Source organism: Haliotis rubra, unplaced genomic scaffold (genome assembly GCF_003918875.1).
Source record: "Haliotis rubra isolate DU_JTF1 unplaced genomic scaffold, ASM391887v1 Scf2, whole genome shotgun sequence".
Lineage (NCBI taxonomy): Eukaryota > Metazoa > Mollusca > Gastropoda > Lepetellida > Haliotidae > Haliotis > Haliotis rubra.
The window spans coordinates 6,514,614-6,541,838 of record NW_025766002.1 but is presented as its reverse complement, the minus strand read 5'-3'; the positions used below and the strand labels follow the sequence as shown (position 1 = coordinate 6,541,838).

The 27,225-nt window shown below is 35.9% G+C and overlaps 1 protein-coding gene across 1 annotated transcript in view; it reads left to right on the top strand.

Annotated features, from left to right (window-relative positions):
* LOC124275435 (serine/threonine-protein kinase MARK1-like) overlaps positions 1–27,225 on the top strand; it is a 266,834-nt gene that overhangs the window by 198,510 nt on the left and 41,099 nt on the right. The window contains exons 4-6 of the mRNA XM_046711003.1: positions 14,539–14,597; positions 25,999–26,128; positions 26,766–26,911. Coding sequence (XP_046566959.1) covers positions 14,539–14,597; positions 25,999–26,128; positions 26,766–26,911 — 335 coding nt within the window. The remainder of the gene's footprint in view (positions 1–14,538; positions 14,598–25,998; positions 26,129–26,765; positions 26,912–27,225) is intronic.

The following is a 27,225-nucleotide window of genomic DNA, read 5'->3' as shown; positions in this document are numbered from 1 at the left end:
TTAATGTATAGTGAGTGAGTGAATTTTAAGGTTGCTTTAAGGAAAATGTCATCATTTTCAAATATAGTCATCATTCTACTGAAATTTGATAATAATATTATCATGAAATGCTTTTTCTTTAAGACAAATGGTTACATGGCATATGTCAAGTAATAAATTCAGAGTATTTTATTATTTAACAGGAGTTATATAATGAAGTGATTTCAGTTTATGAGAATATACCCTGACAAGAAATCATTTGTAATTCCTGCTGTTTCTGTAGTTATGAAATGTACATGGAAGTATGTTGGAAGAGTCACGTATACTTCTCAGTACAAGAGCTTAAAGTCCGCTCACTCTACTTTCACCATGTAATTGATAACTATTGTCATCAGCCTCTAGTGCTCTATATAACATCCATATCCTCAGTTGCTTGTCAACAAGAATGTGAAATTGACAACTGCGCAGGTGTTTGACAGAACAATTGACAACTGTACCTGCAGAGGTTTTCATTTGAGGTGTTAATAAAACTAGTCTTCGTCATTCAACACTTGAGAATATCTTGGCAACTGCATGTATTACCATTAAGCAAATGCTTGTTATTTTCATTGCAGAAAGAATTACAACCTGCGCACATATCAAAGCTCATCTTGACATGATTTTAGTTTATTAAGAATTTAAAGTGGCAAATGTCTCCTGTTTCCTGAGGGTTGAGTAAATAGTTGTTTCAATAAATGATGTGTATATATTATTTCTCTGACATTGTGATTAAATGGAGGATATACATGGCTGTGTTACTGACACTGGTTAACTTAGTACTGTAGAAGATAAATACTGTCTGGAAGCAAGATCCACAACACTTGTATGTCAAACACTGAAACGTAGGGTTTGGGTCTTGGTCAGCTGAGGTTAAGGTGGGGTTAAGGTGGGGTTAAGGTGGGGTTAAGGCTGGCATTAGAAGTGGGGAGGAAGTTATTACGCCTTCAGACTTTAAGGTAACCCAGAAGATAAAGACCCTGGACATTGAGCTGGGACCTGGTTTAATTCCCCATACGGAAGCAATGTGTGAGGATAAATCCCTGTCTCTGTTGCATTGTGGGAATATTAAAGTGAGTGAGTGAGTGAGTGAGTGAGTGATTGAGTGAGTGAGTGTGGTTATGCTGCTTTTAGCAATATTCCAGCAATATCATGGTGGGGGACACCAGAAATAGGCTTCACACAATGTGCCCATGAGGGGAAATCGAACCCGGGTCTTTGGCGTGACGAGTGAACACTTCAACCACTAGGCTACCCCACCGCCCATATTAAAGTGAAAGAATAGTACTCCTTCACTGATAACGTGTGAAACTGAGGCTGGAATTAACACTTTATGAACCAGTCCTTTGTTGTAGTGCATATATCTGTCAGTTGTATGTCAATAATATGGTCCTTGAATATATAGGCTGCTGGCGTATCAGTTACAGTTTAAGCTGTATGTATAAATACAAGTGTTAGAAGGGTTGAGACATTCATAAGGTTTGAGTTGGGCTTTTGAGGCTGAGGTTGCAGTTAGAGCTGAGCTTGAGAGTTATAGTAATTATAAATGCATTCCAGAACAAATGAATTTAAAAAATATATTGCTTTAAATGCTGTTAAATGAGAGATCTTGAGTTGTTTGAGTTTGATTCCAGGTACTTAGATCTGGTTTGTTATATACAATTAGCAGTGAAGATTCAAGGTTGTGATTAAAGCTAGCAGATATAGAAAACCACTCAATGGTTTGCTGATCAGAGAAAGGCCCAGCTTTTGATTCCTTCCATTGACTTGTGTCTTAGTGAACTCTTGACATGAAAATAATATTTTAAAAAAATTAAAACAATTATGGAAAAGAGAAATGGCTTATACAGACTAATTCAACACACAAATTTGATCAAGATGAATGACTTCCTAGTTCTGAAAAATACAAAATCATGCTTTGATGTCATTTAAACATACCATGGGAGTGGTGTTTAGTAATTTACAAAGGCTTCCGTTTCTCGTATTTTTCACCCATCACTCAGCTTGTCAACAAGTGTTTCCCTACACCAGGCTCTGACAGCCTTCATTCATGAAAACCAGGAGAGATATGGATAATAATTATTGCCCAGGGTGGATAATTGTTTCCTGATGGGTCTAAGGTGTAGATGACACTACATTAAAAAAACAGGCTTGTCAATTATTGTTCATTTGTAATGTGTCACTGGAGAAATGAAATATCTGTTACCTGTGGCTGTCCCAGAGTAGAGACACGTGCCTTCCCGCTATGTACCATTTATGTCTTGGGAATGAAATTCACAACTTTCTTTGGTTGTTTATTTCAATCCTAAAGTGACACTCCTACATCAGCCGTGTCACTGATTTCAAGCCTTATTGTGGCCGAGTCAACTAAAGTTATACTCCCTTAATATATTCATAGCGATACATCACAGTGTGCTAAACCTTCAAGATGATTTGTAGATCAAAGCTAAAGTGTGTCACAGTTTATACATGTGAAGTTGAAGTATGAAGGTAATACAGACTGTTTCCCTTTGAAGGTATCTCTGGTTCATTAAGATGAAGGCTATTTTGCATTATATTCTGAGTCATGCAGCATTGTGACTACATGAGACAGAATTTCATGACTCCCAAGACCAGTATGACAAAAATGTAACTGACTATACTATTTTGTACTATAGTGAAATGTGATTGAAGTATTATAAGATTACCAAGAGTTTGCTGAAAGGCAATAGAAGTATATGAAAGTAACAACACTGTACTGAAATGTAACTGAAACATGGAACTAAGAAGGCACTGAAATATACAGAAATAAACAGTCTGCTAAATTGTAAATGGGTAAATTCAATGCATACCAATTTTCACAGTATATTACATGGTCAATGTTTGTGCTTTGATCCACAAGATCGTTTGTTTTCTGAAGTTCAAATTCAACATATTTGATGTGTAAAGAAATCCATAAATCTGAACTTGAACCAGGTAATGAATTTACAAATGTTCAGCCTTAGCATGGTTCAATGTATTAGTTATGTCCCTATATATCCACTGATTTCTGTTGTATTGCTTTGAGTGAGTGAGTGAGTGAGTATGGTTTTACGCCGCTTTTAGCAATATTCCAGCAATATCACAGCGGGGGACACCAGAAATGGGCTTCACACATTGTACCCATGTGGGGAATCGAACCCGGGTCTTCGGCGTGACGAGCAGACGCTTTAACCACTAGGCTACCCTGCCGCACCTTATTGCATTGAAGTCATGAGTGGTGTTTAATGATATTCACAAACTCATTCTTTAGCTTATCATCATCTGTTTACCTCTATAACAAGAAACTACTTATCTGTCACTCAGGTTTCAATATCATACACTACAGACATTCCTTGTGTTGGCTCTTAAGTGCAATTTAGTGGATGCTAATAACTCTGCTACACAATAGTGTCTGTAACTAAAGAAACTGAAACATCTTGTGGGTCACAGCACAAACATTGGGTGTGTAAAATACTGTGAAAATTGGTATGTGTTGAATTTACCCAGGAATATCAGGTGCTAGTACAGATACTATGGTTCACTTCTTTGTCCACGATACAAAAAAGCAACTTCTTGAAAATACTGGTATCGGTTTCACACTGAAGCAAATCACGAATGTTTCGGGTCACCCTTTCTTTGGCTTAACCATCATGCAATATGAAAAAAGCTTTACGTAGATTTAAAACTCTTGCACATGACTGGTCCTCCCATGAAATCTGATGCTGAAAGGTTACGAATGTGTTTACCTGTTAACACAGGTAGAGGCCTTAGACAAGGGCAGGTAACTCTATGCCCACACTGGTGGCAGGTTGCAAGAAGGGTCATTTGAATAGAGCCAAGATCGTCATTACGGGATAATCAGTGACTAATAAATCGCTGACTCAGGGGATTTTATGTCTGGTTTCAGCTAGCACTGATTTCTTGCTTTCCTGTGAGCTATAGTGGAACAAGGGCATTATCTGAAGCGGGTCTTTAGAGTAGCTGGCTTTGAAAGCTGTTATGCTAATTGATTTTGACACGGAATTGTCAGAGTTGATGTGGCCATGAACCAGCTGAATGTGAGGCTTCACATGTAAGAAAATTGTCTCCTGTTGTTTTTGTATTTGGACGTTTCTGTCAACAGTTTAAATTACAGGTATGTCTTCTAGCAACATAAGGGGCGGGTGGGTAGCCTTGTGGTTAAAGCGTTGGCTCGTCACGCCGAAGACCCGGGTTCGAATCCCCACATGGGTACAATGTGTGAAGCCCATTTCTGGTGTCCCCCGCCGTGATGTTGCTGGAATATTGCTAAAAGCGGCGTAAAACCAAACTCAGTCAGTCAGTCTAACAACATAATGAATAAAGGCTAAAGGACTGTATGATTTATGCTTCAAATAGCTATGATGAAATGGTGAGGTAAAAGCTTTAGATACTTGTGTGTAAAAACATTCTTGGAGTAATCTCTAAAATATGTTATGGAAAATAGAATATATATGGTATAGTTATTTTTGTTCCTTTTCAATGTGAATATCTTTACTTTCGAGTAATTATTATTATGAAAATACAAATTATAAACTTGAAATATTGTTCATACTCTTTATAATGTGTGTTATTCATTTAGTAAGACACACAGCCAACATGCTGATACAGGTGTAAGGGAAGTAACTCTGTTTGAACTATCTTGCACAGGGTACATTTAAATTGAGTTGTTAAGCCATATTTTTAAAGAAAATTTTAATGTTAAAATCTTATAACAAGAACATGACTTTGATAAATAGATTTATATAAGCTTCTATTATTTTAAGCTATAATAATTGGGGTATTTATGATTTGGAATATACGCTATGACATCTGCACAGCAGTACTAGAGGAAATGTGCATATTTCCATGATTTATGAAGATGTTAATGTAGAGTAATTTGTTGTTTCGGCACCCTCCACGTGTGTTCCAACCAGGCCATATAGACCAACTGTCATACATTGAAAAATGTTCCTGTAGGAATTGCAGTGCTTATAATTACATCATGCCAAGTTAAATGCTGCCGTTTTCACAGGAGGGATTACATTTCACATGAAGGTGACAGAGAAGATAAAAAAATGATTAATATCTCGAGCAAACCATGCATTAAATTGTGGTAGAGTTCAATCCTTAAGTCTTGTGTATGGCTCTTGGTGTACCAGGTTTGGAACTTGTCACCCGTGACAGTTTATGACGGATCCATCTGTCGGATACCAGTGGGTACATTTTGACGTTTTTGTCAAAATCAGCATCTTTGAAACAGACATTTGTCTATTTCCGGCCATAAATTCTCTTTTTCTCAGACTTTTGAACCTGAAGATTTGGTTTATGTGGAGGAAAAGTTAACACTCTTGTATTAATCACTTCTCTTTTTCCCCTGTATCAGTAATTAAGCAACATAAGACATTTTATTGACATGTAGTTAAAGTTGTTCCTTTTAATGAAATTGGCTTGAAAATGTTCAAACTGTAAGCCTAACCTACAAACCTTCCTGAAATTGTAGAAGATGTACTTGGTAATACCTCCGATGAGTTCAAAGCTATAAATTAGGAATATGTTGACACCAATCTTATTCTCGGTGATACTGAGCAAGTCTGAAATAATCCTTCTCTCTGGAGTTGTTAACATTGCTGAGAAGTTTACGAAGCTGTCAGCATACGGATGCATTGTTGTCAGGACGTTTAAATGCTAATCTCACCAACTGCACTAAAATACAAGGGTCTGAGCTGGTCAAGTATGACGCCCAAATAGCCATATATACTTGAAATGGGTTCAGTTTTAAGTACACTTCTGTTGTGATGAAAATATTATTTCATGCTAGGTAGTTGACAGGTATCGGGACTGGGAGTCTGTGTTTTCAGAATGTAGGGTCTGTGGATGTGTTAGTGTGTAATGCTACATTGACAAAGCTGTGACGCTTGTGTGTTATTGTGGAGAAAAGCCAGTGCTCTGCTATCTTGAAGTCAGTCTGGCAAGCTGATATTGATTAGGCCCAGTTAATGTCACTTGACATGCAATGACCTCGTACATTTCTTTCCAGGGACATTTGCTTTGACACATTTTGGAAGGATTTATGTGTTTGTTGTTATTGGTAATAAATTGTTTTTCTCTTTCTGTTTACCTGTCTATTCATTCACTTCAACATTCTTTCACCTTCCATGATCATCTATTCTTCATTCCTTCATCCTTCTATCTTCATCATCTATCCTTCACTCTTCTCTATGTATCTATCATCTATCCTTTATCCTTTTCTCTTTATCATCATCTATCCTTCACTCTTCTCTATGTATATATCATCATCTATCCTTCATCCTTTTCTCTTCGCCTATCATCACCTATCCTTCATCCTTTTCTTTTTATCATCATCTATCCTTCACACTTCTCTATGTATCTATCCTTCATCCTTTTCTCTTCATCTATCATCACCTATCCTTCATCCTGTTCTCTTTATCATTCATTCATCTCTATCTATCATCATCTAGCCTTCATCCTTTTCTCTTTTAATAATCTATACTTCATCATTTTCTCTTCATCTATCATCATCATTCATCCTTTTCTCTTTATCACCATCTATCATTCATTCATCTCTATTTATCTATCATCATCTAGTCTTCATCATTTTCTTTTAATAATCTATACTTCATCGTTTTCTCTTCATCTATCATCATCTAGCCTTCATCCTTTTCTCTTTATCACCATCTATCATTCATTCATCTCTATTTATCTATCATTATCTATAATTGATCCTTTTCTCTTTATCATCATCTATCCTTTATCCGTTTTCTCTACAGTTATTCCTTCATCCTCTCTTTATCATATATTGTTCAATCTTCACTTTTATCTTCCTTCCTCCTTCCATCCTGTCTATTGCCATCTATCATACATTTTTCTCTTCCAACCTGCTTTCTTCCATCATTTCATCTAGATATTTTATAATGTTAATACAGTCAAAATTGTATCACTGCTTTTAGCAGTCATTTCTTATGGATGTTGAACGGTTTTTTTCGCTTGTATTGTCATTTATGTTTTATTCCCTCCTTCCCTCATTCTCTCCTTCCATCCACTATATTCACTCATTCCTCTTGAAGTGCTATCCTTTTCTACTCTTTCTATTTATCTAACATATTCATGTCAACATCCTCAATTTTTACCATCTGTCCAGTTATGGTTTAAAGTCAATTAATTCCAACTGCTGTCTTTTCCATCTCTCCAAAACATCTATCACCAAATCATATATGAATCTCCATAAAAACCTTTAAAAGCCCTTGTATACTTTAGATTTAACAAATTAATGAAATTGACACTACTTACAAAGTATTACATTAACAAGGTGTCCCTATTATGGAGGTGTCTGGTAGACAGGTATTAAGGCAGGCTGTCAGGCGTGACACACTCAAGACCATCAATTGACAGACTAGTCTATTACCTGTTTTGACAGAGCCGTGTGCCTACCACTGATATTATCATAGACTTTGAATTGTTGGGGGAGTTCATGACTCCTAGGGAGTTTATGTTGATCATTTATTGTACAGAGTCGGAGCTATGTTCGCTGCTTATGTCATGTGACTGTCGATGAAGACTACATGTCTCGGGTGACTTGCTTTTTAGAAATAGAAAAACTATGATGATCGAACATCTCGTACATTCTGAATCAACTTAATCCCTCAAGACATTAATTTAACCTGAGCTACTTAATGTCAACATGTACCTAATTATAGTTTACCTTGAAGCAATCTACTGTGTTATACATTAACAGATATGAAACAACGTAGAGTTATCACTCTTTTTAATTTCAATCATGAAATAAATCCCAGGGATTCAAGCTTCAATATTATGTGGAAAATTCATTACAAACATTTTGCTCCAAAGGGTGTTGTAAGAAAAATAGCATGTACATGTGTCCAGTTCATTAACCATGCTAAATGTAAGAGAAAATTTTGAAGTAAATTTGTCAGCATTGTCGATCAATGCTAAGATAAGATATTATTACAACCCTCCTCTGTTTATCCCTTTGTTTCTATATGAGTTTTTCCTGTACAATTTCTACAGATGAAAACTAAGAAATTTGTGTCTTTTTAGGAATTTGAAACTTAATCTCAAGGATGAAATGATATACCAGCAAGGAGGAAAAAACAACCCCCTGCATTTCTGTGAATATGCCATGTCCTCATGCATGGATCTTGATGCTATCTTAGTTTTTTATGACTTACACTTTTGTCTAAATAAATCCATTGTGAAAATAAATACCTCAGCTCTCGATTAGCATATTTTCTTACGGACATATGTAAGTTATTTCTTCATGTGGAGAGATTGCTAACAGCCTGGATTCTCCCAGATAGAAATATGTGTAGATAAAAGATATGTTTAGTCCTATAGGCTCCAAATTGTCTTTGATATATACATTACATTCTTTCCATACTGGTCTACTTTCAATTATGAAATCCAAATCTGATGGAATAAAATCAACAAATGGGGATTCATTTGAAAGATATTGCTGTTTATGTTCATATGAAACTCTAAGATAAAACAGTTTCAATTTTTTATTTTTTTCATTTTTTTTGAAGGAACAACATCCAGTTGATAAATATATTTTAAAGGCGGTACAAATCTTTGTATGGTTCCATTGTACAATCTACAAGCTTTACTAAGCATGTGTGAAGCTGTTTGATTTTATCACATCCATCTGCAACCCCATGGGTTACATAAATCATTTTTATTCTTCACTGCCATTCCTAATATAACTTTGAAGTGTTGGGTACACTACCAGGAGTGTCAGAGACTAACACAATCAGTAGAATGTCAAGCTGCAAAGGGCCAAAAATCAAAAGACTGCTTGAGGCTATAGCTGAATACCGTACCTGTACAGAATCATAACTACATGGATTAAGGCTTTGATGTTTTACCTGTCCTCGTTTTCACCTGTCAGGTGTTTTCGACAGAGGTGAATGTCTGTTGTGTTTTCACCTATGCTCTTGGATCTCAGTTGACATTGAGGACAATCTGTATATTGTATTTCTTATTTATTGGAGGTGCCTTTGGAATGTAAATTATGTAAATTATAGCCGTATGATCTGGTTCAAGCATTTGTACGTATCACACTAGACTAACTCTTAGTCTCTGAATATGATTTAAAAAACCCAAATAATTTCCTTTTAAATTGGAAAGGAGCCCCAATGGGATAGGAGATTCAGAACCTGAGGAAATCTAGACTTGCTTCATTTAGGGCTTTTGCATTGCAAAAAGGGATGGGCGGAAGGGTAAAATATCATGGTTCAGGGACTGTGAGACAGACGAATATCACAAATATATGATACATCCTTCAGTCCTGTCACCATATTTTCATTTGAACTTAAGAACTTGCATAAAAGAGGATTAGAGAATGGTCATGCAAATATTAATATAATAATTGTAAATAATTCTCCGGTACATGTAAAATCAAAATAGAAAGAAAGTGCAAATTGTACAAAATATTTATTAATGAAACAAAGATATTATTATTTGCATACCATAAGTAAATCCATTTTATTCTATGTTTTGTTAAATCCATGGCATAATACGAGTAAGAACCTTTTAAGCTTATGTCAATAATTAAAAACTGTTTGAGTTTGATCATCATTGGAAACAGGGCAGATTCCAAGGTCTCTGAGTTACAATATCTGCATTGTGGCTGGACCTGTATAGCTTTAACATATAAACAAACTTACACAAGTGTTACACAATGTCACAGCATGTGCTGGCCCAGGAAGAGGGTGTAACAAGCAAAATAGCCACAGGCAAGTACCGTATATATCAGCATATGTGTACAGGATATTCCTAACCCATAACATGTATCTACATCCTTCAACCATAGCTGTTACTCAGGGCCTTAGTGGCAGGTGTATATACATGATATCCACATCCCTCAACCACAATGATTACTCATATGATGTGAACATGATATCTACATCCTTCAACCATAGCTGTTACTCAGGGCCTTAGTGGCAGGTGTATATACATGATATCCACATCCCTCAGTCACAATGATTACTCATATGATGTGAACATGATATCCTCAACCACAATGATTACTCATATGATCCACATGTCACATGGATGACTCATATGATGTGAACACGATATCTACATCCTTCAACCATAGCTGTTACTCAGGGCCTTAGTGGCAGGTGTATATACATGATATCCACATCCCTCAACCACAATGATTACTCATATGATTGTACATGGATGTGAACATGATATCTTCATCCTTCAACCATAGTGATTACATGATATCCACATCCCTCAGTCACAATGATTACTCATATGATGTGAACATGATATCTACATCCTTCAACCATAGCTGTTACTCAGGGCCTTAATGGCAGGTGTATATACATGATATCCACATCCCTCAGTCACAATGATTACTCACATGATGTGAATATGATATCGACATCCTTCAACCATAGAGATTAGTGATGGCCTTACTAGCTGGTGTATATGTACATGATATTGCCTCTCAACCACAATGATTACTCACATGACTGTGGATGTGAACATGCTATCGACATCCTTCAACCATAGAGATTTCTGATGGCCTTACTAGCTGGTGTATATGTACATGATATCCACGCCCCTCAGTCACAATGATTACTCACATGATGTGAACATGATATCGACATCCTTCAACCATAGAGATTTCTGATGGCCTTACTAGCTGGTGTATATGTACATGATATTGCCCTCAACCACAATGATTACTCACAAGACTGTGGATGTGAACATGCTATCGACATCCTTCAACCATAGAGATTACTCATGGCCTTACTAGCTGGTGTATATGTACATGATATTGCCCCTCAACCACAATGATTCCTCACAAGACTGTGGATGTGAACATGCTATCGACATCCTTCAACTATAGACATTACTGATGGCCTTACTAGCTGGTGTATATGTACATGATATTGCCCCTCAACCACAATGATTACTCACAAGACTGTGGATGTGAACATGCTATCGACATCCTTCAACCATAGACATTACTGATGGCCTTACTAGCTGGTGTATATGTATGATGATATTGCCCCTCAACCACAATGATTACTCACATGACTGTGGATGTGAACATGCTATCGACATCCTTCAACCATAGAGATTACTGATGGCCTTACTAGCTGGTGTATATGTACATGATATTGCCCCTCAACCACAATGATTACTCACAAGACTGTGGATGTGAACATGCTATCGACATCCTTCAACTATAGACATTACTGATGGCCTTACTAGCTGGTGTATATGTACATGATATTGCCCCTCAACCACAATGATTACTCACAAGACTGTGGATGTGAACATGCTATCGACATCCTTCAACCATAGAGATTACTCATGGCCTTACTAGCTGGTGTATATGTACATGATATTGCCCCTCAACCACAATGATTCCTCACAAGACTGTGGATGTGAACATGCTATCGACATCCTTCAACTATAGACATTACTGATGGCCTTACTAGCTGGTGTATATGTACATGATATTGCCTCTCAACCACAATGATTACTCACATGACTGTGGATGTGAACATGCTATCGACATCCTTCAACCATAGAGATTACTGATGGCCTTACTAGCTGGTGTATATGTACATGATATCCACGCCCCTCAACCACAATGATTACTCACAAGACTGTGGATGTGAACATGCTATCGACATCCTTCAACCATAGAGATTACTCATGGCCTTACTAGCTGGTGTATATGTACATGATATTGCCCCTCAACCACAATGATTCCTCACAAGACTGTGGATGTGAACATGCTATCGACATCCTTCAACTATAGCTGTTACTGATTGCTGTACATATCAGTCTGTGTATATGTTCCCTTCAAGCTATGCACTTATGCATAATAGTACATGTCTGTGTATATGCGAAACCTATATATTCATTCTTCCACTATACTGATTACTCAAATATAAATGATTACTCTCATTAACTGACACATATCTCTCTATATATGGCACCAACATAATATAGTTATATATATTTATCATTCACGACCATAATGGGCCATGTAAATGTACATGATATTGACACTGTTTCGCCACAACTTTCAGTGTATATGGGCATGATTGTCAGACTGATGCTGATACTTGCATGTATGTACATCAGTATGATTTGAAAGTAATTTGAACAGATATTTCAAGATATGTGAACATTAAGAATGCTTATACACATGTTGTAAGCGTAGTTTTCTCTAAGCAAACATGCAGAATCAGTCGTATCAGAGAACATTGTAACATTTCCGTTCTGTTCTGATACTGATGTTATTGACATACATAAATATGAAATAAACATCTTTCATCATACTTGTCAAATGTGCCACAGTTAAATCTGCTCTGAACAGAAAAGCTATAAACTTTCAGGGTTTGCCATACATATGTTTTCATCTGGAATAATCATCTGTAAGTTTTTCTGGCCTTTTTTTCACAGAGTCTACAGTAAAGTGTTCAAATGGATGTGGTGTTGGGGGTTGGGGGAGGGCGAGGGGAGAGGGATAGGGGTCTTGGTGTGTGGAGTGATGTCAAACTGTGGTGTCAGTTCAATCTGATAAGGACCTGAGTTTATTATTGTAGATGTGGCGAGGGAAGGGGATAGGGGTGCAGGGGGTTGAGGGTATAGTTCCATGACACTGTATAGAACACACCTGCTCCAGTAATGAGAGAGGTAGGGAGAAGGGGGGAGAGCAGGATGAAGCATCTGCATCCCTCGGATTCAGACTTTTATTTTGCAAGGAAACTAGCTGATACAATCTCTTGAAGAAAAAACAGAAGATAATTTGTTGTTGTACATGTACACCTACTCAGTGCAGGTTGCAAAGAATCACAGATTGTATATGGATCAAAATACATTATGTGATAATGATATCAATGATAAAGTACCATGTAATGTAGATATAAGATTTTCATAGTGCAGATTATCCATATTGTACCAAAGTGTTAACATGTACTTATTCAGTCAAAATTATAACAGTACCAATGATGTGTGATATAACCACAGAGTATTAGTCAAGTTGGCATCATTCATGATAATATTTCATTCAGATTGCTGTTCACTGGGTATGCTATTATGAATATGTAAAGGGCTTAAACTGTATGATAAGGCTGTGGTATAAGCACTACCTGAATAAATTCTTGAAATGCAACTTGAAATATGAGTGTAAAAGTGGCTTTCAAACAACAGCTGTAATAGGACCATAACCACTAGTTTGTTTCATTAAACTAAGCCTTTCCCATACTACATAGATGTATGTCACAGTCAAATAACCAACTTCTTGTACTTGACATTCCAATGAGACAGGGGTCAGGCGAAAGGTCAAGGCCCATTAATACTAGGCAACTGACCAGTGGTTCACTTTCTATAGACTGGTCAGTTCAAACATCAATATCTTATCAGCATCCGGTCATTTGAGTGAAATATATGGCATGTCAATTAAAATAACAACGGTTAACATAAAGAGTGAAGGACAAAAAAGGTCTCCTTGCAGGTTCCCCATTACACTTCACAGTTTTTGTGTACACTAACTGTTAAGGCAGACTGAACTACTGTAATTTGAAGGAGATGAGGGTAATGATTGGATTAACAATTGTGCATTAAATTTGGCATATGAATGCTTTTAGATTTATGGTACAATTTATGTGGTTTATTTCAAAGACCTGTGAAAGATGTCTGGGCATTCAGTGTTGCTGTCATTAGTTGGATCAGTGAGCAAACAATGACCAATGTTTGTTGACACGCTGACGAAGCATTTTTTCAGAGCCAGTGTCAATAAATCAATAAATAATGTCCATAGTCCACTCTGTAGTTCAGAGGCTTTGCTGGTGACTAACAGTAGATGCAACTGCTTACATGGTGTTTCAATGTCTAACTAAGTACCAGAAGTACATTCAAACCAGTATTTTATATTTGAGTTGAAAAATTTAACTGGGAGATTTATGTCTCTGAATTAATTCTTTTTCTACATAGTATATAAAAAGCTTGGGAATAATGTGAGTGAAATGTATTAATATTGATGATAGCACCATATCCACACCATTTACAGACACATAACAAACATGTACATAGAGCATAATAATATCAATCTGATATAAATATGACGGAGTATTGTTCATTGTTAGTACCTGTTAGTACCTGCTATTGTCTGTTTTTCCAACATATTTACTTTACCTATTATAAGTTTATATATTTTATGTCTTTTTAATTTCACTTTGCACTGTAAGGTTGTTGTCTCCTGTATATTTCATGTTAAAGGTCGTGCATATATTTTATTGATCATATGGTGTTGGTAGTAGTTAAAATCCTTGCTCTTCACAATTCACAATATGATTATTGTTTGATGCCTAGTGGTATTCCTGATGATAATATTCTTCAGCTGTAGCTGCAAAAAATACCCCAATACGTATTCACTCATTCATTGATCATATTCTAGTTTTTCTTGATGTCTGTTTCATATATGTTAATGTATATTTCATCTCTTCACAGAGACCTGAAGATGGAAAACATCATGCTGGACGAAAAGAAGAAAAACATCAAAATTTGTGGTAAGTGTACCTTATTTTTTATTAAATGCTGAGTTACATTGCACAAGGCACATTTTGAAGGTTAAAGGTCTGTCAGTCCTGACACTTTGTTCACTTAAGGGATGATGATGATGATGAAGATGATGATGACAAGCAGGAGGAAACATTTGTACAATAGATTGGATTGGACTGGTATTTCACCCAGTTTACTTCTTGTCCTGACATTGAAATCAGAAGAGATATGTAACAATCTGTCATCAAAATCACATAACTCCTATCTCAGACCCCACAAACCTATACATGCAAAAATACAAATACGAAAATGCTCATAATGCTCTTTAATCAGCAAAAGAGCATAATGGTGTTTTGCTATTCTTTGCTATTTTGTTTATTATTTTGCTTTCTCAATGAAAGTTGATGGAAAACTCAGTATCCATGATGACCCATGAAATATTACACCACCAAGACATCAGGTCAGAGAGAGGATCTCATAATATGGGGACCATTTTTTTCCCTTGGAACCTAAACATCAAAGATATTGACTCTGTCTGTGGACACCATCTGCAGCTCATATTAGGCAAGCTCTGAAGAGGGAAAGGCAATATTAGTTTTGAGCGAATGTTCATAGGGGTCATGGGAGCTGATGCGGGGATTTGGACTATCAGATTTTCTTGGCAACTTTTGAAATGACAGATTTTGAAAATGATGGCTGCCGTGACCTTGACCTTTGTTATGACTTTTTTAATGAAACTTTGTACAGGGTTGTGTTTAGATGACACTGTGTATTTCCAAACCACAGCGGTATATCTAACATGAAGAAGTTGATCCTAACAGATGTGCTTTTGAGAGTTTTAAGATATTAAATTGAAATAATTCTTCATTGAGTGACACAAGGGATATTATTGTATTACTGGAATTCATATTGATGTGATTAAGAAGTTCTAATTTTTACCATTTTAATGCTAATTGGATTCATGATATTCAGAGGAAATTATTTTCAAATATTTCTTTCAATCAAAATAATAAATGTTGAATCGCTGTCAGTTATTTTCATCAATCACAATAGCTCATAACAAAATGACGGAACGATTTTTGATAAACATTAATAATTATGAATTTGTCTCATAGAATCACATTCAACCATTCAGGCCATTTGAAATTAGTCCAAGTTTATGAGAAAAGTGACCTTAAAATGACTCCACACAAATTGTAGGCAATTACTTACAGGACCATTAAACTAGATTTCTGGTAATTATATTTGTCAAAGTCACAAGTTCACCAAATATTGAGGCTTTTACCTAGATGTTTGGTATGTTCATTGAATAGGGAAGACTTTGAGGGATTCATATGAATAGATACAGGTTGGCATCATATATTTGTTTGCCCCTTCACTGAGATAAATACCTAGCCTGAGTTTAGTGTTGTGTTGGTGGGCTGGTGGTCAAATATTGATTCAACCTTCTAACCTAAGCAAGACCCCCTGGACAATGGTCAGTACATTTGACAGGGCTAAAGTAGGGGTGGACACAAACATGGTGAAAATTGTAAAAAATGTCAAGTCATGTGATCCATGTGAAGATTTGTTTCTTTCACATTTCAGGAAATTGGTTGGCATAAGTATTTTATGTTGTATTCTTGTGGTTAAAATTGAAGACGACATAAATGGAATTGTAATGGAGTTGATCATGAGGGAAAATGTGTAAAATATCTGGAATGTAAATAATATTGTAAAAGTTTATAAATAAAATTTTATTTTAAAAAAACAATGAAAGTGTTAAATTTGTGATTCAATAATTGCAAATCAATATTGTTGAGTCATTTGAATATGCTTTCGAAATTTAGATTTTGAAATTTAGTTTTTGAAAAGCAGACAACAAATTTTCAACTATAATCATATGATGTGTTGTGTCACATTTAGCCATGTTGAACAGGGTGTTAACATTAGTGTTTGACCAATAGTGATGATACAATAATTAAACATTGGCATGTCCATAGCTAAGAAAATCAGTTAACCCACAATAGAAACATATGTCCATTATGAAAGCATGTTCTGCTGGTGTTGGACAAGCCATTGACCACAGGTGACCATCGGTCAGTGGTCTTAAACCAGGGTCACACAGTGTTAAGAAAAGAAGCTGATGTCTCAATTTCTCTTGACCAAGTTTTTTTTCAAGGTCAGATTTGACTCTATTGTTGGCTAGTGGTCAAGAGCTAACTGTCCATCTGTCAGTTGCATCGGGTGACACTGACTGGACATTTCTTTGGATAGAGGAGGGTGAAGAAGAGAGATTAATCTCAACTGAAAGATCTTTTTGAATTTGCTAGGGCTGTCAGTCATGAAGTACATTCAAGAGTCTGTCTGTTTCTTAGTCAACTGGATAACAGGACTATCATGGTAAAAAATATTCCAGAATTGACACAAAAGATGTCTCAGCTACAAGTGTATTGAAACTGATGGCAATAAATCACACATAAAGTGCCTAAAGTTTTATGCCAAACTAATATACGAAAGAAGAAAGGCAAGTTCAAATTGATTATAACTAATGTTTATTTGAGAACAACTAGTATCACTATTTCACAGCGATTCATACACACAGGCATGATATTCTCAGAATTGTACAATGGAGTCAACTAATGATAGAAATTTCTAATGAGTATATGAATATTTTCGGCACTTTCTTTACTGCAATAAATACTTTTAACTTCTGTCTATAAGTCCATTGATGATGAAAATGAATAAAAAACTTCCATAAGATATACTCATAAAATATATGTTCCTCACTTTCTGATGTGTGAAGTTGTCACCATGAATAAGACTTTATTGGATCATCCAATATCAAATACATAATATTTCATTTGGAAAATATTTACCTTTCATAAATCATACACCTACAACAGAGATTCAAGTACATTGTAATTCCATGTCAATATCATCTTATCACCAAGGCATCCCTTTTATCTCTATTGTTTACCTGTGTCAATTTCTAGAAGGTAGCTATATACAAAGGTGATACATATTGCCCCCTGTTTGGATAAACACACCTGGTTTCCTGGTTTATTACCAATACAAACATACTTCCTATATCTAATATTTATTCTTGGATAAGTCAGAGGCAAGTAGAATAGGAGAGCCAGGGAACATTTTAGCACCTCTCTCAGCAGCTGCTCAACTTCATAAGTAAACATCGTGACTGAAGGATGGTCAGTGGTGCTAGAATGTCAATTCCTTGACCACCATGGCATTTCCGGACTTGTGTAGCTATAATGCAATTTTGATGAAACTGTTTCTCTGAATTGTTTATGTCAATGTTATTTTCAGACTTATCTTAATATGTGCTGTGTTGGTAACTACTCCTTTCTTGAAATATGCTGATTTGCTGAATGACTTCAGATAAACTCTAGTGTTAGCGTTATGGATAATTAAAGAATATCTTTCTCACTCTGCAACAAACAGATATCCATATATTCATTTTTCACAATTGCATCATGTGTTAATGTTAACATTTTTACAGATCTTCTAAAATAATTGGATATATACATGCAACACTGGCTTCTTGTGTGTTTGGGGCGGTGGGGTAGCCTAGTGGTTAAAGCATTGGCTTGTCACGCCGAAGACCCGGGTTCGAATCCCCACATGGGTACATTGTGTGAAGCCTATTTCTGGTGTCCCCTGCCGTGATGTTGCTGGAATATTGCTAAAAGCGGCGTAAAACTAAACTCAGTCAGTCAGTCAGTCAGTCTTGTGTGTTTGGGGCGGTGGGGTAGCCTAGTGGTTAAAGCATTGGCTTGTCACGCCGAAGACCCGGGTTCAAATCCCCACATGGGTCCAATGTGTGAAGCCCATTTCTGTGATGTTGCTGGAATCTTGCTAAAAGCGGCGTAAAACCAAACTCAGTCAGTCAGTCAGTCTTGTGTGTAACGTATATCTACCCATTGATGTATCTTGTTTGTTACAATTCACCTGGCGCCGGCTTTTACTATTCAACAATACAAGGAATAGCCCAGAAACGTTGTGACATACAATAAAGAAGAAGTTGTCATCCATAATATTTACCTTTTACTTGAATACCAACTTCTAAATGCCTCAAGAACCACTAAAATCATTATCTGGACTGACCTTCAAGAATGATCCCAACTAAAATGTCTCTGAACAAAACACGAGCAAATCCTCAGTCCTAACTAGCTGTCAAAACAGATTTCGTTTTTGATGGAAAAGGTGAAACTAGTGGTGGAAATTATAAGAATAGATCCCCAAACATCATATGGCAAAATTTTTAAAACATTTTGGAGGAGCTGTGACTTTTTTGAAATAAGTTGATTTGAATTCTTAAGGTATGATCTTTAAGGTGATAATTTGAAATAAGTTGATTTGTGATGTAAATATTTCAGATAATTCAGGTCAGCAACAAAACTGTGTGAATCACGGGATTAATGAATCGTAGACCCTTTTAGTCTGAACATGACAATTCACACTAAATATGTCCCCATGTCCAAACTACTGGAGTAAGGAATCATTGGCATTTTCTCTCTTATGTGAGACAGTAGTTGTCAACAGTGTCCATAATGTAGGGTTTCTTGATTAGTAAGGTCCATAATGGGATGTGTCTTGGTTTAAATAGTCCATAATGTAGGGTTTCTTTATTAACAAAGTCCATAATGGATGTGTCTTGATTCACGAAGTCCATAATGTAAGGTTTCTTGATTAACAAGGTCCCTAATTCTTGATTAACAAGGTCCAGAATCATATTTTCTCTCAGAGAATCAGCTTATCCAGCATCATCAATATAAAATGCAACTTCTTTTTCTTAATGAAACAAAATAACATGTCTAAATTATATGTATAAAGCAAACAGGATGATCAACACCAATATTTGACTAACAACTAGTCTCTGAAATTAACATGTTTTACAGCAAAAATAGCTCATAGTAAAAAAATAAAATAAAATATAATGAAAAGGATCCCTGAGACTTTCTTCATCGAATGATCGATTTCATGTAATATTCCTGTTTACCATGTCCTCATGCCAATGAGCCAGGCGATTGTTCATTGTAAATAGCACTGCTATACATCATACATACATACATACAGTCTTGTAGGCAAGCTTTACAAACAATGACCACCATCATTTATATAACCCTCATATGGGTTGTGACTTATGCCACTGATTTAATATTCAACACATCAGCCTTAAAAGATATATATGTCACTTGGAAGCGTGGCCAGCGCGTGCTCATAATATATACATTCATATATTTACATTTATGTCATGTTTATATGCTTGTGTGTACCTTTAACGGTATATATAATGGAACTGTTTAGAAAGGTAATGTCATGTTTTCGGAGTAATTGCTTTAGTTTGTGCAGAACTCCAGAGAAGAGACAGTGTTTCAGTAGTATTGTATACAACTATTGTATATATCAGTTGAATGTGGAGAAAAGCTCAAAGCAGGGTTCTAGGTAGACTTGCACAAATCTCTAATGTAATTATTATTAGTGTAAATGATAATTTTAATATACATGTATATATGATAGACAGGGGTCCTTCACTGTCCACTTATCTAGACTTGCCTCTTTAAAGGATAGAATTACTATACATGCACGGGCTTAGCTTTCAGTACAGCCATAGAGGAAGGCTAGGTTAGAGGAACTGTATTAGCATGTTCTTGCCTGACAACACTATAATGATCTATACTTCAGAAAATATCTTGATCTATTGTAACTTACCAGTATCTTAAATGCCAGTCAAACAGAAGATTTGTCCTGGCAAACTGATAATCACAGTCAGGGCAACTCTGAACTTTAGAATTATGTTAGGATGCAATTACAGCTTCAACTGCTGGGCACGCTTTGGCTACTATCATGATGAAAAAGCATTGTAATTGTTTTTGAGGTACACTAACATGTAGTCTATGAAACAAAGTTTGTATTTAACCTGAAGTAATAACAATCTATGATCATATGAGAGCTGTCGTATTGTGCTGTGATTTATGTACTGCTTAGTGAGTGAGTATGATTTTACGCTGCTTTTAGCAATATTCCAGCAATATCACGGTAGGGGACACTAGAAATGGGCTTTACACATTTTACCCATGTGAGGAATCAAACCCGGGTCTTAGGCGTGACGAGCAAACACTTTAACCACTAGGCTACCCCACGGCCCCTGTACTTCTTAGAAACTAGATATGAGTCTTGATTGTCATTCCACTTAAGTAAGATATTAGGTGATGAGGTGAGGTGAAATTGGGTTTAACGTCGCACTGGAGAATATTTCGCTCATGCGTGTGTATGTGTATGTGCGGCTGCTTGTACTAGCCCAGACTGAAGCTGGTTTTATAGTGCTAGCACACTGAGATACCACGCCGCAGTGAAGTATGAATACCCCACTCAGACACATTATACTGACTCCGAGCCGACCAGTCCTTGTTGTACCCATTAATGCCGAGCGCCAGGCAGGGACCAACAAGTACCATATTTTAACGTCTTTTGGTATGATGCGGTCAGGGATCGAACCCGCGACCTTCCGCTCTCCGGGCGGACGCTCTAACCACTACACCACGGAGGCGGTCAGTAAGATATTAGGCATGGTAGGCCTTGTAAAGTCCTAACAGTCAAGAACATTTCATGTTTTACTGGCAGTTGTTTGAAAACCTCCACCCACTTCTACATCTGTTTCTGCTCAATTCCAACTTTGTGCTTCATTAATAATATTGCAGTAGCTATAATCTCATAAACTTCAAAGACTGACATCTTCCATCCATTGTAACAGGGCTGGCCCTAAACAAAATTGTTTTATTAGCTATCCTTGTAGTCAGAACCTCGCATGAAAGCATATCTGTATTTTTCACATATATGTATTAGATGCAGAGATTTGATAGTAATGTACTTTAAGAATCAGTCCAGCAGTATATAGTGGTACTGAGTTGGGTTTAATGCTGATTTGAATAGTGTTCCATGTTGATGTGAGAGGAACCTGGATGTGATATGGTTCTCAGACATTTACCATTCCAGTGAAACCCACACACATCATGTGTAACAGTAAAAAGTTATAATATTTATAGCCAAGTGGAGAACTGAACTGCATTTGTAGGCAAGATGAGCAAATTGTCAATTTTCACAGTTTTATTTTTCAGTTCCGGTATGATGCAATATAATACATAAATAAATATACACATCACATCATAGAGGAAATGGTTTAAGGACAATGTGAGATTTAAACCCTTTTTCGTTGATCTTCTTAATGTTACTGGACATTAGATATAATCTTAGATATAATCTAATATACAATAAATAATAGAATGACAAAAAGTATGCAAAGATATAATATCAGTTTAATACCCCATATACCACTGAAAATTAATGAATGGTTAATGGTTAGAATGCATGCAACATGTGTATATATTTGCCTCTTATTAATTCTAGGATCTGCTTATCATTGACATGCTTTCCTAAAGTGCTAAATGTCTACATGTGGTAAATGTCACTTCTGTAACTGATATACCGTTAATACTAAATTGTTGTAAACTGAAATGGATTATGTAAGTAATAAATAACGTCACTGGAATGTACAAACTTCAAGCTGTAATACTCCAAGTTGCAATTTACATGCTATAAATCAGTGTCAATATCGTAAGGCTCTTAAATACATGTTTACTGAATTTATTATCTTTACACAATAATGTCTCGACGATTTGGGAGAAGGTACACAGGTTGTTTAAAGTCAAGTTGTGAAGAAGCTGTTGGTAGGAGACTGTAAGTGATGCTTCAGAGTTTCCCGGAGACATGTCATTTTAGAAGTACTTTATCAATTTAACGTAGCTCACAGATTTGTTGAAGGAGAGTGTTAATATCTTTATATTACATCTTTTTCTCCAGCTGAATCTTACAGCTATGGCAATACTTGTCCTGCTCCTTTGTCTGAAAGTTTACGTGAATGTGAACGGAGGTACTGCTATTGGAATGGCTAAATCAAGCTGTATATCATCTTTAGAGCTCAAATTTACAGTGAATAGTGTTCATTTTATTAACAGTTAAAGAACATACACACTCATAAAATTCACATTAAATATTTCATTTTAAGTCACTGCCTGATTAAATCATTTTAATCATCCAATTCTGAGTGCTTCTTACACTAGGTACACTGATATAAGCAGTTTGTAGGAATGTATTACTGAAAGATATCTGATAAGTTTCACTGGGATCAAGAAAAATAGTTCTTACACAAACAATTTACAGTCAATGGGAGACAACTCTGACCTGCCCTCTGAGTCCAGGTGGTATCCATTGAAAAGTTGACACTTAATATATATCATTGTTGTCAAAACATGCATGTTGTTTCACATGACAACGCAGCATTGTTATCTGGTGAGGGAAGATTTTAAAAATGTAATTGGACCTAACCAAGGGTAAACGAACTTGTTATAGATAAAAACAGTAAATTTGAATGTAAAGAGTGCTTAATGTTAGTTTAAAATGCTGTACATTTCTTTCAAGTCACATATTAAGAGGATTACATCGATCAAATGAAACACTTTCACCATTATGCTGTCAGAAGAAAAATATTTTGAATAACTAAGAATTTGTACAATTAATAACTGCACCCATCTGGTGTTACATGTTAATAATATCTAACTTGTTAATAGAACTTTGCATACAATTATTTATATATGTTCCCATCAATTTATCTTTTTGAGCATACTGCCTATTATTGTATTGTGTTGTGATGTTTTTCCTTTAAAAATTGGGGCGGTGGGGTAGCCTAGTGGTTAAAGCATTGGCTCGTCACGCCGAAGACCCGGGTTCGATTCCCCACATGGGCACAATGTGAGAAGCCCATTTCTGGTGTCCCCCGCCGTGATATTGCTGAAATATTGCTAAAAGTGGCGTAAAACTAAACTCAGGCAGTCAGTCTTTAAAAATTATGTATCTAAGAATATAAAGTTTCCATGAGCCAGAATAATGCTCAAGTCACATCAAGAGACAATGACAATATTTAAAAAAAAAAAGAATTTATTTCAGTATAATAACTAATATATTATTTGGTATAGTTAATGGAATTGCATTGTTATTATATTAAGTGTTTAATGTATAGAAACTATGACCATCATAGCCATATTGCAGCACCAAAGTCTGGCATTTCCATAGACACATGTGGCTGGCTTGGAGACACAAGGGTATTTATTTGTACAAGACCTACATGGTTTCTCACTGTCCCTGGGTGTCTACAGTGCATATTACATTAGGTGCATTTGGTTAGGATGATGAGAAAACTTGGAGAACTTCAGTGCATGTTCTGACCCTTGGTTCAAATGTTAGGTTCATGTAATTGAACATATTAATTTAAATAACATTTGGTATTTATCCATCATGTTGTTGAAAATATTACTCTTCATTTATTAAAGAGATCAATTTTGTGTGAGTTTGGTATGATTGAAGTCCATACAATTCAGTTTGATTTGAAGCATTTGTTTGGCATTCAGTCTAACTGCTGTCAACTAATTTCAAATCAGATCAGCAGAGAAGGTGTGGATTTTAATAATGAAGTGCCTTGATGATATTTGTTTGGATATTAGAGATAGAACTCTGTTCAACTTTGACATTGTTTCTTGTGTCTTAATAATGCATGCACATGAAATGTTGGCCCTGACTAGGGAATGGCAAGTTGTTGACAGTATTTGAGGAGTTTCAGCTTCACAGCAGATCTCCAGCTATATACTACATTGCTTTGTTAAATAGTCCCCTTGCACAATGCTGACAAACATGGGCCTTTGCATTAGAGGATCACTTGTGGGGTGTTAAATTATGGACTTAAATTTATGCCCCGATGCCTATCTTTACCATTATTCAAATTCCTGACAGTTATAAAGCAACTTGTAATTGCCTTTTTGGAAAAAAAAAACCCTAAATATTTTAGTAAGAAAGCTGTCTCCATTTTTCATCGCTGACCCTTAATTTCTCTATCACATTTTAAATCTTAGATCAGCAAATACTTTTTGCAACAATGGCGTTTAACAATATTTACAGGAACAAGTGTGATACTTTCAACAATATACGACTGCTTGGATGTGGTTATTGAGTGGAAACAATTACATTTATGTTTAGAATCTTTCTTTGAAGTGATCCAATTTCAAACAATGATAATTTGCAAAGCATGAAGGCATTGTGTTCAGGGAAAGATGTTAAAAGATATTTTTAACCTTTTGTGGCAGAAAAATGCTTATATTGCTTTTTCAGCTTTCAAAACACTGAACCAAGCTTTCATAGAGGTTTTGACAGTTGAACAGAATTTCTTTGGAAAAGGTTGTAAATGATCCACAAAACCATTGTATAATTTGTTTGAAATATTTCAAACTTTCATATACACATATAAATATATTACTACAAGCTCGTAATGTTGAAATAGACTAGTGGTTAAAGACCCAAGTTCAATTCCCCACATGGTTACAATATTTAGAGCTAATTTCTGGTGTCCCCTGCCATGATAGCGTTAGAATAGTGTTAAAAGTGGTGTAAAACGATAGTCACCCACTCACTCACTCACTCACCAAATAGCAGTGATAAATCCATGTACACATATGTGTCAGCACAGTGAACATTTACCAAAGCTTTAATTCAAAAAGTCAAGTATGATGATAAATAAAACTGTACAGTGTTTGCAGACTAAACATCACGGCAGTCATCAAAGAAGGCAAATCAGAAATTGTGAAGTATGGTCAAAGGGGCATAACTCTTGTCGACAACCATCTTGCAAAACTCATGGAGAATTTGTACTGACAATTTCCGGATCATTAATAATGTATTTTAACTTGTAGTTAACCTGACACACATGACCAAATCTTTATATACTATTTAAATGTACAAGTTTAGTTATCCTTTTCATGATCATGTTAAAAAGCCCAATACATTTCAGTGAATACAATATGTTTCTCGAAATACAAAATACTTACTGTCCAAAATATCAGTGGCATGATAACTCATTTTATTTATCTGGGTTCAATTTGTAACTGAAAATCATGCAGTGTAATTCAGTTATTTTTCTTCTTTTTTTATGTAAATGTTAAAACATATCTCACTCCTCTGCTTCTGGAGGGTATGGGCAGTGATTTCAGACTCCGCAAATAATTATGTCGTTGGCACATGGACTGAAAAGCATTTTATTTCCATGCTTAAGAAAAGGCAATTACTGCGATTGAGTTGTCACTTTTACTGACTTCTTTGAAACATGTCACCGTATAAATTTATATAATCCCAGTTGCCTTGATCAATACTATTGATGTCATTGGATTGTCCAGTTCAGACTAAATTATTTACAGACTGTCATATGACTGGAATATTGCTGAGTGGGGCATTAAACAAAAAGACCTCATTGTCAAAGGAACAAGGTGATATTGTATCTGTGACAATAATGTGATGTTCTTGTTGCAGATTTTGGCCTTAGTAACACCTTTGCTAAAGACGAGCTTATGAAGACCCACTGTGGCTCACCTGAATATGCTGCCCCTGAACTGTTCAACCCCAAGGAATCCTATGGGCCAGGGATTGATATCTGGAGCATGTGAGTTTCTCCAGTAAATCTGAAGAAATACACTGAAGAACATATATGTAGCCAAATCCTTGACAGTACATGTTTGCGTTGCTAATAAATCATGACTGACATATTGGCCAATCTTGTAAATGTAGGTTTTAATTTGGCAATCATCAGTGTCTATGTACACAATAGGCAGGAAAGATCAGTACTTGATGTTTTTGTCTTTACATTTCAAAACGAAAATCATATTTGTTTTTAAGGTATTTCACAAATGTGTTTAGAAACAAATTGTTTGATAACCCTTTATTAGTAACATGTATACTACTCACCATTTCATAGGGATACAGAGATATGTTATGTTGTGACAAGGCATGACAACAACGTATTGAACAGCGTAATATGTTTAATCAACTTGAAATGAAGCACACATTCTTCACTTCCATGGCAGTATCAGATACTATTCGTACCACAACATATCAGAGCAATCATTCACATTCAGACAATTGTGTTCACTCCTAATCACTGAAAAATTGCTTAGTATATACAAGAAGAGGTATGGGAGTTTTATGTTTTCATTCACAATAAAGACATTATAATACCTTCCCAAACTTTTAATTATTGTTTTTTTAATTGATGTGATTATATATTTTGTGACATGTTTCAGGGGCATCATTATGTACGCCATGATGGTCGGGAAGCTCCCATTCCAAACTCCTTACACTGATGAGTATCGCAGAGTTAAGCTTCTCCAGCAGATTGAGAAAGGTCTTGGAACGGAGCATTATAAGGAGATGGCACATTTGTCACAAGGTAGGTCAGAAGTTCTCTCACTGGCTACATCCACTGGTGCAGTAAGGAAGTTGCTTTATATCGGTGGCCTGCATGAATACAGTGTGAAGTGTGTTCTGGATAGGCAGACAGACAGATAGTTTTATTCAGTGAAAGGCCACTGGCCCATAATACAGACAGATGCACGGTCACACATCACATGAATGGTACATATAGAGTTATAAACAAGCTCTGCTCTTAATTCTAATTTGTACTTTATATAAAAATAGACTAACTTTCTTAATCACATCAACCTTGGTAGATTGCATAATATTTATAAAGTTGTTAATTGTAGG